General features: G+C 34.5%; 1 protein-coding gene across 1 annotated transcript; it reads right to left on the bottom strand.

Moving 5' to 3' along the window:
• Positions 1-384: 384 nt before the first annotated feature.
• On the bottom strand, positions 385-17,966 carry ntn4 (netrin 4). The gene is given in 11 exon segments (XM_051113676.1): positions 385-1,186; positions 1,188-1,222; positions 3,674-3,847; positions 3,925-3,993; positions 4,194-4,273; positions 5,871-6,060; positions 6,813-6,998; positions 9,517-9,643; positions 14,320-14,589; positions 15,342-15,823; positions 17,491-17,966. Coding segments are annotated over 11 exon segments (1,794 nt in total). The 5' UTR covers positions 17,570-17,966; the 3' UTR covers positions 385-1,084.

Below are 17,966 nucleotides of genomic sequence, written 5' to 3'. Positions count from 1 at the left end.
TTGAGCAATCCCTGGTTTTGAATTATTAATGTAAAAGTTTTATACTTTTGTGTTTTACATTTATAGAGATTAATATGTTATATTTGTTGAATTGTATTTTAGTTCTCATATAATGTGGTAAATAATTAAATAGTGATGAGGTTTCATTTAGGTCTTTAAGCAACAATGTAAAACAGTCTAGATTTTAGCCATATTTGTGTCGTTTTTTTTTTAGTTTTTTTTTAGTTAGCCTGCCTCTCAATTCTTTCAGCAATAAATCAGCACGTTTCATACCTGAATACGTGTTCCTGTGAATGTGATTTTACATAATCAATAATATGATCATAGGCTGACACCTTGTGGTCCTGACTGGTATTAAAAAGTACATGTTAATGCCACAAACTTAAGAAAAGCGTATCAGTCATATAAAATTGAACCGTTTGTTTGCAAAAATCATGTTTTTTCATTGTACATTTCAATTAATCTCAGTCAAACTGGAGTTGGGTTATTTTGATTTAGTAAAAAATACAAAATACAGCTAACACAAAAGCATCAAAACAGAATAAAAAACACGATTTTGGAAAATTAAAAAAAAAAGTTATCTGTTTTTGCAAATAAACTCTTCAATTGTTTTTACGTTTAAAATAATTAAAATAACCATAGGAAAATTCTATTGCATGTATGCATTGTATTTTCATGTGTACAAAATGCATGCTATATACATGGTTAGTTATAGATATAAAAAAACTACATATATTATTTTATATATACACATACATACATATATATTATACATTCTGTACAGTCCTAGTATTCATCTGACAGCTAGCAAATACATCCACACAGCTAATTTTAAAGCAGTGGCTCTCAACCAAATATCATACCATCATATTTTTAAGTTCATTCAAATTCTTTTATTTTTTTAACAGAAGTAGCAGAGGTACATATTAACTTAGGGCCTTAGGAAGTCAAAAAGGTTGAGAACCAGTGTTTTAAAGCATTAGTATGATTCAGAGGGTGAAGAAGGAGCGTAATAAAATAAAGTCTAAGTTGACGCGTGGCATTGAAGATACATATTCAGTGTCTCTTTGTGTTTCCACGTCTTTCAGCTACATTTGGTTTTCAGGAGCTGGTGAACCTTTCGGCTCAAGCTGGGCTTCCATGTCTTCACTATACTCTTCATGTTAACCATAGGACGACCTTTTTTTCACATCCTCGTGTCCAACTACAAGATATTCCATCCCTACAGCAAGAGAAAAACAGTCTCATTAGTCAACAAAATGATCAAATTAGCCTAATTTCACTAAACATGTATCAACAAATATAGGCCACAGTGTTAATTATAGACTCTTGCAGTATTATTTTTTATTTTTATATATGGGTAGTTGACAAACAGTCAGTAAAAGTTTTTGTAAAAGACCATTTATGAAGAATAAATGCATATATTTATGTAGTGTAATCTGATCTTTTTTAACATTTTTACTGAACTGTACCATAAATTTGTCCTATGGTGTGACAGCAAAAAAATAAGATTTTTTTTAATAATATACAAATAGCATGAGAGATTTATCTTCATTGTTAGACACTTCTTTTCATATAGTGTTATTTATTTAATACGAAATTAACATTTTTCCCCATGACTTGTTGGACAATGTCAAGACAAACTTGTTGGACAATGTCAAACACAAACTTTGACAACAAGAAAAACTTTGCTGTCATCCATTCAAAACTCCTGAAAATTATACCACTTTAAGATGAGTGATATGTATCTCCCCTATAGCAATATTCAACTGTTTTTCAAGATATTTTGTGATAAAAAAACAAATCTGTGGTTCTTTTGTGTGTCACACCATAGGACATTACGTCACTCTAAAGGACAGAAATGGTAGTTATTAAAGTATTTCTATTTAATTTTGAACATCAAATAAGGAAAAAAAAAAGTTTAATTTTGATATAAACAATATCAACATGTTTTTAAACAAAACAAATTTTTTATCATCAACAAAATTTAGTCTTTTAGTCAATCAGTTTGTTACTGAAACTCTTATAGCCCAGAAACTAGTTTAATTAATGTAATTATTGCATTTAAGGACACTGAAAATGATCAATATAAAATAATAAAAAGGAGTTAAACCAATCTTATTTAATTATTTAAATAAGTGCTCAAAGAGACCCTGTCCTCTGGTGTGACATTTTTTGTCCTACATTTTCTGTCACACCATAGGACGTTTCAGCCTGTCAATTAATTACCTTGCTATTCCAAGCTAACCTGTCATTAGCAGTTTGCAAGACACATTATTCTATAATTATGTAGTTTAACACAGTTTTTAATAAAAAAAAAAAAAATTATATATATATATATATATATATATATATATATATAATTTAGGGATGTCACACCAAAGGACACCAAACGTAACACTTCTGTAGTGGTTCCAAAAAAGTGAAATATTTAAACAATTTTGAGACAAAAATTGACCATGGTTTTCAGAGACAAAATGTATCAAGTTTGTATGCTTTCAGAAATATATGGATGAAAAAAATGATTGCCATACTAGGCACTTAAAGTATTTATTAACATTTTTATGCTTTTCTTTTTAATTTATAAAAGTTGTAATTTATTGAACCATGCTTGAGACAGTCACACCATAGGACAATTTTTACATTTGGCTCAAAAAAAAAAAAAAAAAAAAAAAAATAATAATAATAATAATAATAATAATAATAATAATAATACTGCAGCTTTTTAAAGAACAGGTCCATGTAGGACAAAGAACTGTTTTATGATTTACTGCATTTTAAATAACAACAATATTAATTACATTCATTTTTATCTTGTGGGACAGTGAAAATGCCATTTCACGTCAACAACCCATATATTTTTTATATTTTAATTTAGTTTCAGTTTAATTTTATGCTTGTGTCATTGTTATTAAGTTCTTAATATTTCTATTTTGTATTTATTTATTTTTATTTCAGTTTTAGTTAGCACAGCAACATTTCTTATTTTCATTTAGCTTTTTTCCCCATATAATATTTTAGATTTTATTTCAGCTTTATTTTATTTATCAGAAAAGATTTTTAATAGTCTTTAGTTCTATAGTTAACAGTAACAAGACTAGGACAACATACCATTATGAAACAGAGAAAGAAAAAAATTATATATATAATTATTATAATTATTAATAATTATTATTATAATATCTATTTTAAAATACATTCAAATATAATTTACTCCTGTGATGCAAAGCTGACTTTTTATCAGTCATTACTCAAGTCTTAAGTGTCACATAATCCTTGAGAAATCATTTCAATATGCTGATTTATTATTCGAATTAATGTTGGCAACAGTTGTATTGTCAAATACGTTTTTGGAACCTGTGATACTTTTCTGGATTCTTTGATGAATAAAAAGAACAGCATTTATTCAAGATATGAACCTTTTCTATAATTATAATAACTATGCTTTCATAAGGATTTCAGAAATCAGCAGAAAACACTACAGATATGCACTTAATTTGATAATACCGTAATTTCTCTGAGGTCCATTTAACACATCTGATCGTATTTAAATCCATTCCACAGACTGTTTCCCACAGCTAACACAGAACATGTGGGAAAAAATGTGCAGATTCCATAAGGGCTTGCATATTTCATCTCATAACAAATCATAAATCTATGCATGTCGGCTAACCTGGGAAAAGCACAGGGCAGGTGCAGCCTCGTGAGGTCCAAGACTCAGGATAAAGAGTTCGGTTTCCACGAGAGAGCCTGAGGCGTGTGTTATCCCACAACACCTTAAGAACCTTAACATCCACCTCTGCGTGAGAGCCCTTATCATGAGCGCCCAACACTCTCACTTTCACTGCTACAATCATGAGAAAACACACGTTAATTATAGCAACTGAACAGAACATTGAGGGCACTGTTTTATATGCTACTTACCATAAACATATTTTACATTGCAGAATATTTTGTTGTTTCCAAGCGCTTGCTGTTTGCATACACATTTGTCTGTCAAGAAAAGAAATACCCACCAATTAAAGTATTGGCTGTCGGTTTCTTGCTGTCAGTTTCTTTCTGTTGCTACGACAACTTAAAAACAGGAACGATATTACAACAGCGCATGCTGTTATCTCAGACGAGACAATAAACTTTTTATAGGACTTGTACAAAACAGTGCTGTTATCAGCTCCAGGATTTTTATTTAATACCTGGATGACTAAGGGCGGAGAAAAGCTCTTCTGTTCGAAACAGATGATCTTCTGATGTGCTGTTGTGATCCGATTCAGACCTGGACAAGAAATACACATAAAGCAGACACATGCATGGTTATATACCTATATTTCATTTATAATATTAGCTCTAAAAGAAATTAAAAAGACAAAACATTTTATTTCCATATACTGGCTTTATTATGCACACTTGTCTTAATCTGATTGTCCTACTGGTTGATTTCAGAGTTAATGGGATGAACTACATCTGTGTTTGAACTTGAGGTGAACTGCTGTCATAAACTCACCAAACATCAGAGACCAGCTGGTAAAATGTTATCACTTAATTTAATATTTGACACATACCAGTGCGCTATTTATGAATGTTTTTAATTCGTTTTTAATTTCAGTTTTAGTAATTTTGGTCATTTTTACTACTTTATTAGTTATATGACTGTGTAGCGATAATTTGTTTTTCAGTTTTAGTAATTTTATGTACTTCAACTTCAGTAATTTCAGTTAGTTGTCAATGCAACATTTCTAATTTTCATTTTTAATTTTTTCAAGTCTATGCTTTTAATCTAACACACACCCACGCTACCAATCAAAAGTTTTTGAACAGTAAGATTTTTAATGTTTTTTAAAGAAGTGTCTTTTGCTCACCAAGCCTGTGTTTATTTGATCCAAAGTACACCAAAGACGGTAAAATTTTGAAATATTTTTACTATTTAAAATAACTGTTTTCTGTTTGAATATATTTTAAAATGTAATTTATTCCTTTGATTTCCAAGCTGAATTTTTAACATCATTACCCCAGTCACATGCTCCTTCAGAAATCATTTTAATATTCTGATTTACTGCACAAAAAACATTTATTATTATTATTATTATGTTGAAAACAGCTGAGTAGATTTGTTTCAGGTTTCTTTGATGCATAGAACGTTCAGAAGAACAGCATTTATCTGAAATAGAAATCTTTTGTAACATTATAAATGTCTTTATCATGACTTTTGATCAAATTAAAGTATCCTTTTTAAATAAACAGATTAATTTCTATAATTTCTATAACAATAATTTTGCAAAAGCTTTTTATTTCAGATAAATTCTGATCTTTGGATCTTTCTATTCATTAAAGAATCCTAAAAAATTTACTCAACTGTTTTAAATATTGATAGTAATAATACTAAAAAATGTTTCACGAACAGCAAATCAGCATATAACAATGATTTCTGAAGGATCATGTGACACTGAAAACTAGAGTAATGATGCTGAAAATTTAGCTTTGATCACAGAAAAGAATCACATTTTAAAATATATTCAAATAGAAAACAGTTATTTTAAATAGTAAAAAAATAAATTGTAAAATTGTACTGTTTTACTGTATTTTTACAGCCTTAGTGAGCATAAGAGACTTCTTTCTAAAACATTTAAAAAATCTTAAACATTCCAAACTTTAGGAACGCCAGCGTATATATATTTTTAACTAATATTTGTTCTATTTAATTCAGCTTTATTTCAATTATCAAAAAATTGTCAAAATATTGTTATAGTTTAAATTAGCAAAAACTGTAGATTCTGAAATTCCCTATATAGTCTCATGCATAAGATGAAAATGTCTGTGGAAACATTGGCTACCCCTAAAATTATAAAACAAACAGCAGAAAGGTTCATATTCACCTAATCATACAGTCTCCTGTATAGGGGTCACAGTCACCAGCACACTGGCAGGGCTTGCAACCATATTCATCGAAACCCCAGTATCCCAGCATGCACTGGTCACAGTGAGGTCCAGCCACCCCTGGCTTACAGACACAGTCTCCATTATCAGGGTTACAATGTGTGGAACCAGCATGGTCACACATGCAAGCTGCAATTCAGAAAGAAAGAAAGTTACTCAAAACACACTCATCAGACTGCAAAATATAATTAGTGGTCTTTTCTGAATCTCTAAACAAACTTAATGTTTTGTTCAGTGTAATGAGTTTCTCAATGACTACAACGACAGAGCTGTCCAGACCAGACTGACGCTTTGTATGCGCAGTCAATAATTATAAGCCTGGTGTCATGTGATGATTAATCTGTCTGCCTCCACATACACAATACACACGTTTACACTCATGCTGAGATCCCACCACTGTTCTTGTTATTCTACATGTCCTGACTCGCCATAAGAGCCATTAGCATTCCGAGCAGGAACAACATTCAATACCAAACATCCCCTCGGTGTGTGTACGCGTGTGTGCGCTACAATATCGGACATGTTCGCTGATCTGGCGAGTTCCTGGATTTTGACATCATCTAGGCCAAGCTGTACACGTAAACAGAAAAACCACACATATTTTCACACACACGCTGAAGAAAGACCAAGGTCAGGAACGGAAGCGTACGGCAGGGAAATCACAGATACTCCACATGCCATTTTAAGCAGCTTTTCAAAATCTGAGATTAATGGCTTTCATCTTAGTCCAAGACACACAGAAACACAGTAAAAAAAAATTATGACCAATATAAGGAACACTGCATTCAATTCCACCAAATTTACACCTTTGTGCTTATGCAGATCATGTGCTTGAATGCGTGTTACACAACCGTTGTGAGTGATGCATGATTGTGTCTTACGTCTGCAGGAATCTGGGGCAGTCGAGGGTCTCTCTGGGTCTCTGTAGAAGCCGCTCTGGCAGTGTTGGCAGTGGCGGCCGCCGGTGTTGTGAAGGCAGTCACACACGCCGCCACTCCGCTGACCCGAACGTAGCCATACGGTTTTGTCAAAGTGGCAGCTCTCTGCGTGTCCGTTACACTTGCACTCTACATGGAAAAATACATTTTGGGTTATTTCAAAATGTTCTCCGCATATTACAAGAATAATCTTACAGATTCGAAACAGGGATAATGTTTTTAGTGGCCTGAGCCTATCTGGTGACAGAAAATGACAGTTTTTAAGTGGCAGTCTATAGAGCCATGGAATGAAAGCATAAAAAATTTTATTTTAAAATTCTGACTTTATTCTTGCAATTCCAAGATTATATCTCACAATTCTAATAATGTAAAACAACTTGTCATTCCCTCTTTTCCCCTCGGCTCAGAATAGGAGTTTATATCGCACACTTCTGGCCTTTTTTTCCCTCAGAATTGACAAACTCACTATTTTTTTTTACTTAAATCGAGTTATAAAGTCTCAATTAGGAGATATAAACTTGCATTTGCGAGAAAAATTCAGTGAGATAAAATAAATGTTATGTAAAAAATGTTAATTGTAATAGGTTTAAATAATATTTCATGCTTTAACTGTAGGGCTAATATAATGCGTCCCCTATGAACAGCATATGTGAATATTATATAGACCTATTGTTTAAATCAAATTTATGCTTTAAAAGTAGAGTAATCATAGATTTATATTGAAGGAGGGATCAGAGCTACATATATCTACACAAAAACTAAGGATGCACAAAATTGATCAATAGCGACACTTACAATGTTAGAAAAGATTTCTACTTTAATCAGTAGAAAATTCCCTTGATCTTTTGACATATAGGAGGTCATTGTACTATAAAAACATCCTATAAGTTTCAGAATTCAAAACTTTCTCATTAGTCTAAAAACAGCTTATTGTGAAGCCAATCTGCCAAAATGACAGGTTGTGAAATGTGCCACTTTATGATGGAATAGTGTGCAAAAACTCCTCATATGGATGGAATGTTTAACGTCCATGGTATGAAAATGATCGCTGCGAGACACAGCTGGAGTGAACGAGGCTTGAGAGAGTAGCTTGTGAATGAGGGCGTGGGTGCAGCCTCCGTGTTGCCAGATCCAGCTATTACAAGCATTTTTGGACTTGTCTTTTCCACTTAATTTGACACTAGAAAGTTAATAAAGTAGAAAGCTGCAGTTTGCGGTCAATGATATCTTTTTTTTTTTTCTTATTTGCAAAATATGCAATATCTGACAACACCGCATCGCTGGCACTTAAACTGACAGTAATCAAAAAAGCCCACGGACAGGTTATTGCTGACAGGATACCACATTCGGTAAAAGGTATTATCTCTCAGAAACGTTAGCAACGCCGTCAAAAAAAGTAGAATTTAACACTAGTACACAGATCTGTAGAACAAGTATGTTACAGAATAAAATTAAATACACAAACACTAGCCATGAAGAAGTCTGTCAGTATAGTCGTTAAATTTTCACAAATCATGCTATAAACAATCATAAGAGCACTAGACAACGTTATAAGCTATAAAGCAATAGTTATTAATAAAAACTACAACTATAATGTGTATTGTTGCATGAATAATAAACAACTGATAAAATTATCCACCCCTAACTATAGTAAAGTATTAAAGGGGTCATCGGATGCCCATTTTCCACAAGTTGATATGATTCTTTAGGGTCTTAATTAAACGTCTATAACATACTTTGGTTAGTGTAAAACAACACCCTTTTTACCTTGCCAAAATGCAAATGAGCTCTGCTCACCCCGCCCCTCTCTTCTCTCTGTGGAGTGACGAGCCTGTTTACTTTAGCCGCGTTTAGCCACTAAACTTGCTAACTAGCACATTATTAGGAAAGACGATTGCAAAGATTCATAAAAAAAACCTTATACACACTTCTGCTGTAAGTGAGGCTGGATCACGAATGATTCACGCGAACATAGACGGATACATGTAGATTGGGAGGCGCATTCCCTTCACAAACAAACATAATCCACTGCATCTTCAGCAGCTCAGATGTTGGGAGTAAATGACGACCACTATGTTCATTATTACATCCAGCAACACAACACCTCAATCGCTCAATTCTTGTCTAACTTACATCCCTGCTCCGGCATCAAAACATGGAAGTTAGACTGTTTCAACTGATCTTAGTTAAGACGCTCATGTCTATCAACTATCGTGGGAGCGGTCTCTGTGGGTGTGACGCCACAACGACAGGCATCTGAGAATGGCTGAGTTTGAAAAAGGGAATATTATTTTTACAGATTAATGCAGTATTTATGTATTTATGCGTCTATCTATAAAGGATGTAGGCTGTCAAACATACACAGCTGTTAGCCAATCATAGCAGTGGCCGTTTACTTCCGAGTCTACAATTGGCCATGCCTATTCAAACAGAGCGTTCGGATGAAGAGGGTCTTCTAAACTGTTTTTTGATGTAAAAATCCTGATAACATTATAAGTGGACTTGCAGTACAAAATAATATAAAGGCAGTTCATGACCTCTTGACTAACTTATTCCAGTAAGTAAACTATTGCACAGTAACACATTCCACTTTCAGTGTTTCTCTTTCCAAGTCAGTACTTAGTTTTACATATGAACTGAAACTTACTAACACACTGATGAGCTTCTCCAGTTAAACCGTTAGCTGGCTGCCACGGTCGGTCGTTGTAGAGGCGATCGCACCGTTCACAATGATCCCCAGCCGTGTGATGCCGACACACACATTTGCCGTGCACCTGTGGCAGAGACCAGAAAACACAATTGACAATACAATGACACATTGTTATGCATTCACCTAGGGAGACCTCAGTTTGAACCCTTGTTAATAATCTCACGATCAGAGTTTTACGAAGCCGATCTTCAACATGCTCCAGCATCAACTATGTTCACTCAGGTGCCAAATATTTTATCATACCACATACTTTGCCAAACTATAAACCAAACAGGATAGGCCAACACCCAGCACATTTTTGTCATCTTACTAGAAACTACACTTAGCTTGGGATTTCCCCCCTCAGTGGATGTCACCTTGCAAAAACTGATTATTAGAATCACTAGGTTACTGTTAACTTTACCGTTCAAAGGTTTGGGGTCAGTAGTTTCTATTAAGAAATGAATCATTTTGGATTAAATGAAACAAAAATGACAGTAAAGACTTTTACACTATTACAAAAAATGTTTTAAATAAATGCTGTTCTTTTGAACTTTTTTTTTCATTAAAGATTCATGGTTTCCATGAATACATTAAGCAGCACTGTTTTCAACATTGATAAGAGAAATGTTTCTTGAGCACCAAATAAGCATGTTAGAAAGATTTCTAAAGGATCATGGGATAATGAAGACTTATTCAAACCCAAAACAGTTATTAATAATATTACACAACATTACTGTATTTACTGTATTTTGATCAACTAAACTGGTGAGCGTAACAGATTTCTATGGAGGGGACTTTTTGTTTCTTGCAATTCTGAGAAAAATTCTGAATTGCAAGATACAGTTGAGGTCATAAGTTTTCACACACCTTGCAGAATCTGCAAAATGTTAATTATTTTACCCAAATAAGAGGGATCATACAAAATGCATGTTATTTTTTTAGTACTGATCTGATTAAGGTATTTTACATAAAAGACATTTACATATAGTCCAAAAGAGAAAATAATAGTTGAATTTATACAAATGATCCCATTCTGACAAAGTTTACATGTGCTTGATTCTTAATACTGTGTTGTGATCTGAACCACAGTTGTGTTTTTTGTTTTGTTTTTTATTTAGTGATAGTTGTTCATGAATCGCTTGTTTGTCCTGAACAGTAAAACTGCCTGCTGTTCTTCAGAAATCCTTCTGGTCCCACAAATTCTTTGGATTTTCAGCATTTCTGTATATTTGAACCCTTTCAAACAATGACTGTATGATTTTGAGATCCACCTTTTCACACTAAGGACAGTTGAGGGACTCATATGCAACTATTACAGAAGGTTCAAACGCTCATTAAAGCTTCAGAAGGGAACACAATGCATCGAGAGCCAGGGGTGTACACTTTTAAACAGAATGAAGATGTGTACATTTTTCTTATTTTGCCTAAATATCATATTTTTCATTTAGTACTGTCCTTCAGAAGCTACAGGAGACACTTACATGTTTCCCAGAAGACAAAATAAGTTAAATTTACCCGGATCTTAAAAGTTTTCACCCCCTAGCTCTTAATGCATTGGGTTTTAAAGCATCAGTGAGCATTTGAACCTTCTGTAATAGTTGCATATGAGTCAAAAATCATAGTTATTGTTGGAAAGGGTTCAAATACACAAAAATGCTGAAAAACCAAAGAATGTGTGGAACCTGAAGGATTTTTTTTTGAGGAAGAGCAGGCAGCTTAACTGTTCAGGATGAACAAGGGATACAAGACCAACTATTACTAAACAAAAAAAAAACAACTGTGTATCATTCAGGTAACAACAGTATTAAGAATCAAGTGTATGTAAACTTTTAAACAGGGTCATTTTAATCAATTCAACCATTATGCATTAACTAATTAACTAATTTTCTTTTGTGGACTATATGTAAATGTCTTTTATGTGAAAATGCTATTCAGGTCATTTTGTATGGTCCCTCTTATTCTGGTAAAATAATAATTTTGCAGATTCTGCAAAGTGTATGTACACTTTTGACCTCAACGGTATAAACTAGGAACTCAAATTTTTTTCCACACAATTCCGAGTTTACGTCTGACAATTCTTTTTCTTTTCTTTTTTTTTTAAATAATACGCATTTGCGACTTTTTCTAACAGTTCTGACTTTTATCTATACATTGCAATTGTGAAAAAACGTGACATAAAATATCGCAAATACCTTTGACAACATATTCAAACTTTTTCACCAAACTTTGGAATGGTAGTGTAATTGATAACATTTTGACTTGATGGATCTGTAAGATCTCTAGTTCTTCCTGCTAAGGCCATCAGTCTTACTATTGCTCTTACAATTAGAGATTTAAACAAAGCCCTAAGTCTTTTCATTTGCTACAGTCAATCATTCTCTCCTACATCTCTTAATTTATGTGCTTAATCTCTCACTCAATAGTCCTGTATAAAAACATCCTCCTCGCCCTCAATGTCCACGATTACCTAATGCTAATATCCCAGATTCAGCCATCCATCAAGATGTCCTCTCCTCCATGAGTTTCAAATGAAAGCACGGATAATTATTATCGGTCACTCTCCAATACAGAGCAGTGAAAACAAACAAGCGAGAGAAGAATTTTGAAAATACTTCAGGAGAGAAAGAGAAGGACAAATTAGCGCTTCAGAGGGAGGGGGGTAAACTGGCAGCGCTCCATCCGCTTGGCATCTGAAACACTTTCACATGTTTATCATCATAATATGGGAGGAAACGCGCTCAGACGCACATACTCTCCCTGCTAACCAAAACATTCCTGCAGGGGCACACAAGGGTTGCGTGTGAGCACGTGTTCCTATTATGAGTGTGGATGGACAAAGCATGTCAAAGCGACCGTGTTTGTCTGCATGTCTGGGTGGGTAGCGTGTATGTCTGTGTGCATGCTTGTCGATTGGCACGGGGTGTGTGTTTTGTCTGGGCTGCTAGATCACACAGTTTAAGCTTTGATAAGAGAGCAAAGAGCTGATGTGTGTGCGTTTGAGCGAGTGAGACTAATTGCTGTTATTGTCTGATCACAGCATGCAAACAACAACTCAATTAGCGAAAGGGGCGAGCAACGCAGCCCCTCGTTTTCGTCTCTGCACTTATCGGTATTCCTCTCTCCGTTGTTTTCCTGCCTGACTTTGTCTTTTTATCCTTCAGTTGCTATCAGACTTTTATCTCTCCACAGAGTTAGAGCCAAATGAACAGCAAACACATGCCTTATATAATCTGAAACAAAGACAGTGAGAGTCAGAGGGGGATAGAGAATGAAAGAGTGAAAGACAGTAAATGGAAAGGGGGAACTGTTTATGTAATCACACGGGAAACGTGTTTTCTGGGAATGGTGATAACCATAAGTAATGCAAGGTTGTTTGCTGTTTTTGTTTTGCATTGCCATTGTTCTCCTTTACAGGGACGAAGTCTCTGAAAATTCTGTCATTGGTTATTCATCCTTGTGTCATTTTAACCTGGATGATTTTCTTTCTTCAGTAGAGCAGAAACAATTTTTGCCCATATAAAGTCAATGGGGGTCCAAAATTGTGTTGTTAATTTTTAACTAAAACTCAAAGTATTTAAGAACATTTTTGTTCAAATAAAGCAGAAATAAAATAAAAGATAAATAACCGAACCTAAAATGTAAACTGATATATAGAGTTGAAGTCAAAAGTTTACATACACCTTGCGGAATCTGCAAAATGTTAATTATTTTATCAAAATAAGCAGGATCATACAAAATACATGTTATTTTTTTTTATTTAGTACTGACCTGAATAAGGTATTTCACATAAAAGATGTTTACATATACTCCACAAGAGAAAATAATAGTTGAATTTATAAAAATGACCCTGTTCAAAAGTTTATATACACTTGATTCTTAATACTTTGTTGTTACCTGAATGATCCACAGCTGTTTTTTTGTTTAGTGATAGTTGTTCATGAGTCCCTAGTTTGTCCCCAACAGTTAAACTGCCTGCTGTTCTTCAGAAAAATGCTTTAGGTCCCACAAATTCTTTGTTTTTTCAGCATTTTTGTGTATTTGAACCCTTTCCACTGTATGATGACTGTATGATTTTGAGATCCATCTTTTCACATTGAGGACAACTGAGAGACTCATATGCAGCTATTACAGAAGGTTCAAATGCTCACTGATGCTCCAGAAGGAAACACAATGCATTAAGAGCTGGGGGGTGAAAACTTTTGGAATCTGAATATCAGGGTAAAATGAACTTATTTTGTCTTCTGTTATCTTCTGTAGCTTCTGATTTAGGCAAAATAAGAAAATGTACACATCCTCGTTCCGTTCAAAAGTTTACACCCCCTAGCTTTTCATTTCTTTCTGAAATATCAGTGTCCTCTGTGTGAAAAGATGGATCTCAAAATATCTTATTCAGGTCAGTACTAAATTTAAAAAAAAAAACATGCATTTTGTATGATCCCTCTTATTTTGGTAAAATAATTAACATTTTGCAGATTCTGCAAGGTGTATGTAAACTTTTGACTTTGACTGCAAGTTCTAAAATAACACTAGTCCAAAATGACACTGGATCTTAATAACTTTAGCTGTACGAAAAAAAAAAAAACTGTCTTCTGTCTAAAAAAAAGAAAGTCACACAGGTTTGAACAACATGTAGATGATGTCATGTAGAGTTTATGTTTATCAAACTAAATCTTAGACCTGTTTCATTCCACATTGTGTGAGCATACAGCATGTACAGGCCCAAAAAATAATGACCCTGTATTACAATTATACACTTACCATGTGTTTAACAGGAGGGTGTGTGATCTGTTGGTCACCAGCAGGCACACACTGGTCTGCATGTCCATGGCACAAACAGCCTCCCTTTAAAATGAGGTCATAAATGGCATAGTGGGGAGTGAGTACGTTGGCATCAGGAAGTTTTTGTTGACAGAGGCATGACTGCGGCTGAAGTAGACGTATCCTTATGTTAGTAATGCCGAGGTGGGCTCGGGCATCAATGCTGTACGGATCCAGTTTGTCCCAGGGTGACAAAGCACGGTAAATGACCTGCTCACACACAAATACATATATCAAAGAAAACAAAAAAACAGTAATTTACTTAGCAATGAGCTAATTTTCATTTTTAAAATGTCAAAGTACTAGTTATTAGAACTGGGAACTGAACACTATAAACTTAATATATATTCTTAATATAAAATTCTGTCATTAATTACTCACCCTCATGTCCTGTAATATGTTCGCTCAATGCTGAAACACAAAGTAATATATTTTTGATGGAATCCAAGGGCTTTATGAGCCTGCATAGAAAGCAATGCAACTGGCACATTCAAGGCTAGAAAGGTAGTAAGGATCATTAAAATAGACATCAGTGGTTCAGCTGTAATTTTATGTACGTAATTTTTGACACAGAAGAGAAAAAAAAATAGTTGAATAATGCCATTATTTTTGTTTTCTTTGTGTACAAAAAGTATTCTCGTATGCTTCATAAAATTAAGGTTGAACCACCGATGTCATGGACTATTTTAACAATGTCCTTACTACCTTCCTGGGCCTTGAACGTGTCAGTTGCATTATTGTATATGCAGGGTCAGAAAGCTCTCAGATTTCATGAAAAATATCTGATGAATGGTACAGGTTTGGAACGACATGAGGGTGAGACTCATCTACACCTTGGATGACCTGAGGTTACGTTTTGAGCAAATTTAAATTTTTGGGTGAACTACTCCTTTAAGAAGATCATCATTATTCACCCCAAATTGCATCTCTGAAATGGCAGATACTGACATGCACACTCTCACCTCTCCATTGCTGCAAGGCTCTGCTGTGGAGTATTTCTGAGTGCAGCTCTGTCCATCCTCCAGGTTGAACACGTCACTGCAGTTGTGCGCATACAGCATCAGAGCGCTCCATGTGTGTCCAAAGTCCTGCGAGCGCTCTATCGCCATGGCAGCAGGCCGTGCTGACCGAAATATGATAATGATGTGGGTGAAGTAAAATTCCACCTCCAGATCCAGCTGTAGAGATTCTGTGGAAACACCCTGAGCGGACTGCCACCAGGTCGGTGGGTGTTTGAAGGGCGAGTCTGTCATGGAGGCAGGTGGGTGCGCAAGATGCGTTACTGAAGCATCACACACTTCACAATGCATCGCGCATCTATCCATTTTGTAAGTAGCGCTACAGTAACGTTCTGGAGAGGCTGAGCCACACTGGGAAATTGTCTGTACAGGACGCCCAACTGCCAGGTTTCCCATGCGTGGATTACACACCTGATTCTCACATCCTGTTACATAAACAAACATTTTTAAAATACAGTACATTAAACAAACAAATTGCATAAATGCACAAAAAAGGGTAATATTAGATGACGCAAATTTCAAATGATGACGAAATACTGACATTCAAAAGTTTGGGATTTGGTACGATTTTTAACGTTTTTCTAAAGAAGTTTTTTCTGCACATCAACGCTGTGTTTATTTGATTAAAAATACAGAAAAAATAGTATTATTGTGTAATATTATTGCAATTTAAAATAACAGTTTTATATTGTAATATACTTTAAAATAGTATTCATTCCTGTGATGCAAAGCTGAATTTTCAGCATCATTACTTCAGTCTTCAGTGTCACATGATCCATCAGAAATCATTCTAATATGCTGATTTATTATTAATGCTGGAAACAGTTGTGCTTTTTTTTTGGAATCTGTGATGCAGGATCCTTTTTGCAGGAATCTTTGATGAATAAAACGTTAAAATGTTCAAAGTTTGGAATCAGTACACCTTTTTTCTTTCTGTCTTTGAAATAATTTAATACTTTTATTCAGCAAGGATCTGTTAAATTGATAAAAAGTGATAGTAAAAAACTTATAGTGTTAGGAAAGATTTCTATTTTGAATAAATACTGTTCTTTTTAACTTTTTCATTCAAAGAATCCTGAACAAAGCATCACATTCCAAATTAAGCAGCACAACCGTTTCCAACATTGATAATAAATTAGCATATTAGAATGATTTCTTGTAATGGCTGATGAAAATTCAGCATGGCATCACAGAAATATATTTTAAAATAGAAAACTGTTATTTTAAATTGCAATAATATTTCATAATATATTTTTTCTGTATTTTTGATTAAATAAAATAAACTTTGATTAGCAAAAGAGAAAATCACACTGATCCAAAACTTGTGAATGGCAGTGTAGTTGTTCCAAAAAGCATAAAAAAGTAACTACATAAAAAGTTTAAGAAATGTAGTTTTGAGATTGGATTTAGCATACTTTGCTTGCAGATACCTTTGATAGTTAAATCAAATAATGCAATGAAATTGAAACATTTTTAATTTTTTAATATTATATTATATGGGTTTCAGCACTGATTAAAGACAGATTACAAGAAAAATTTGTGTGGCTCTTGAATAAGAAGTAATGTGTTATGTAATGTTGTTGATGTTGATAACAAATGGAATATATTTTCTTATGAGTTAGTAAAATAATCAAGTAGTTATAACACATTACCTAATATGTGTAATCAAAAAGATCATGCCACTGACTAGTGACTACAATTTTCACCATGTAATTTATAAACAGCAATGGACTACAATCTGTAAGTAATCTACCCAGCACTGTCTGACTTTGTTACAGATTTACAGATCACAAAAACTTTAGTGCGTTTTTTGTCTAACTTAGCGTTCAAAAGTGATTGTATAATTCCCAAACTGATAAACAAACACACAGTATATTACACAGACAAATCTACTATTGTAAAAATCAATCTGAATGCAAATTGGCTGGATTCAGAAACATCTGGATGCTGGGTGTGTATGCATATGCAAAGTTTGGTTTTGTTTTGCATATTCAAATCTTCCCCGTCGGTTCGTCAGACACCATGAGTCTCTGTTTGGTTGACAACCAGCCAACTTGTTTTGATCACACGTTGACCTGCGTAAAGCACTGACCTGAACACACAGGGTGAGGAACGCTCATGACGAGCGCTGCGAATAACACACATCTTCCTGGCAGCTCCATATTAGTCATCAATCCAGGACAAATAAAAGAGCCACAAATTACACGTATCAAACCCCGCGAGGGATTTTAATCCACAATTCGCACGGGAACCTGATTCCGCTCCAGAGCCTTTCAGATTGCATGTAGGAGCACGACTTCATTGGCGTGGGTTGGCCAGGTGCGCAAACGCTGAGCGGAGGTGATCTGCTCCCATAACAAACAGAAACTATTCACCTGAAATAGGACACAACTCTCGCGCGACAACGCCATTAGTGCGAACCTCAAAATAAGCGTCTGTCAGAGCCACTTCTGTCCCCAGTGACAACTGTCCGGTCGCGCTGCTCGGGTAGAAGTGAGTTGTGCGTGTGTTTTGCTCTGAGCGCGACTCGTGGGGCTGCGCGTGTTGCTCTGTAACACCTAAGCTGGA

The sequence above is a fragment of the Labeo rohita genome, chromosome 7 (genome assembly GCF_022985175.1).
Source record: "Labeo rohita strain BAU-BD-2019 chromosome 7, IGBB_LRoh.1.0, whole genome shotgun sequence".
Taxonomy (NCBI): Eukaryota; Metazoa; Chordata; class Actinopteri; order Cypriniformes; family Cyprinidae; genus Labeo; species Labeo rohita.
This window is presented reverse-complemented; position numbering and strand designations above follow the sequence as displayed.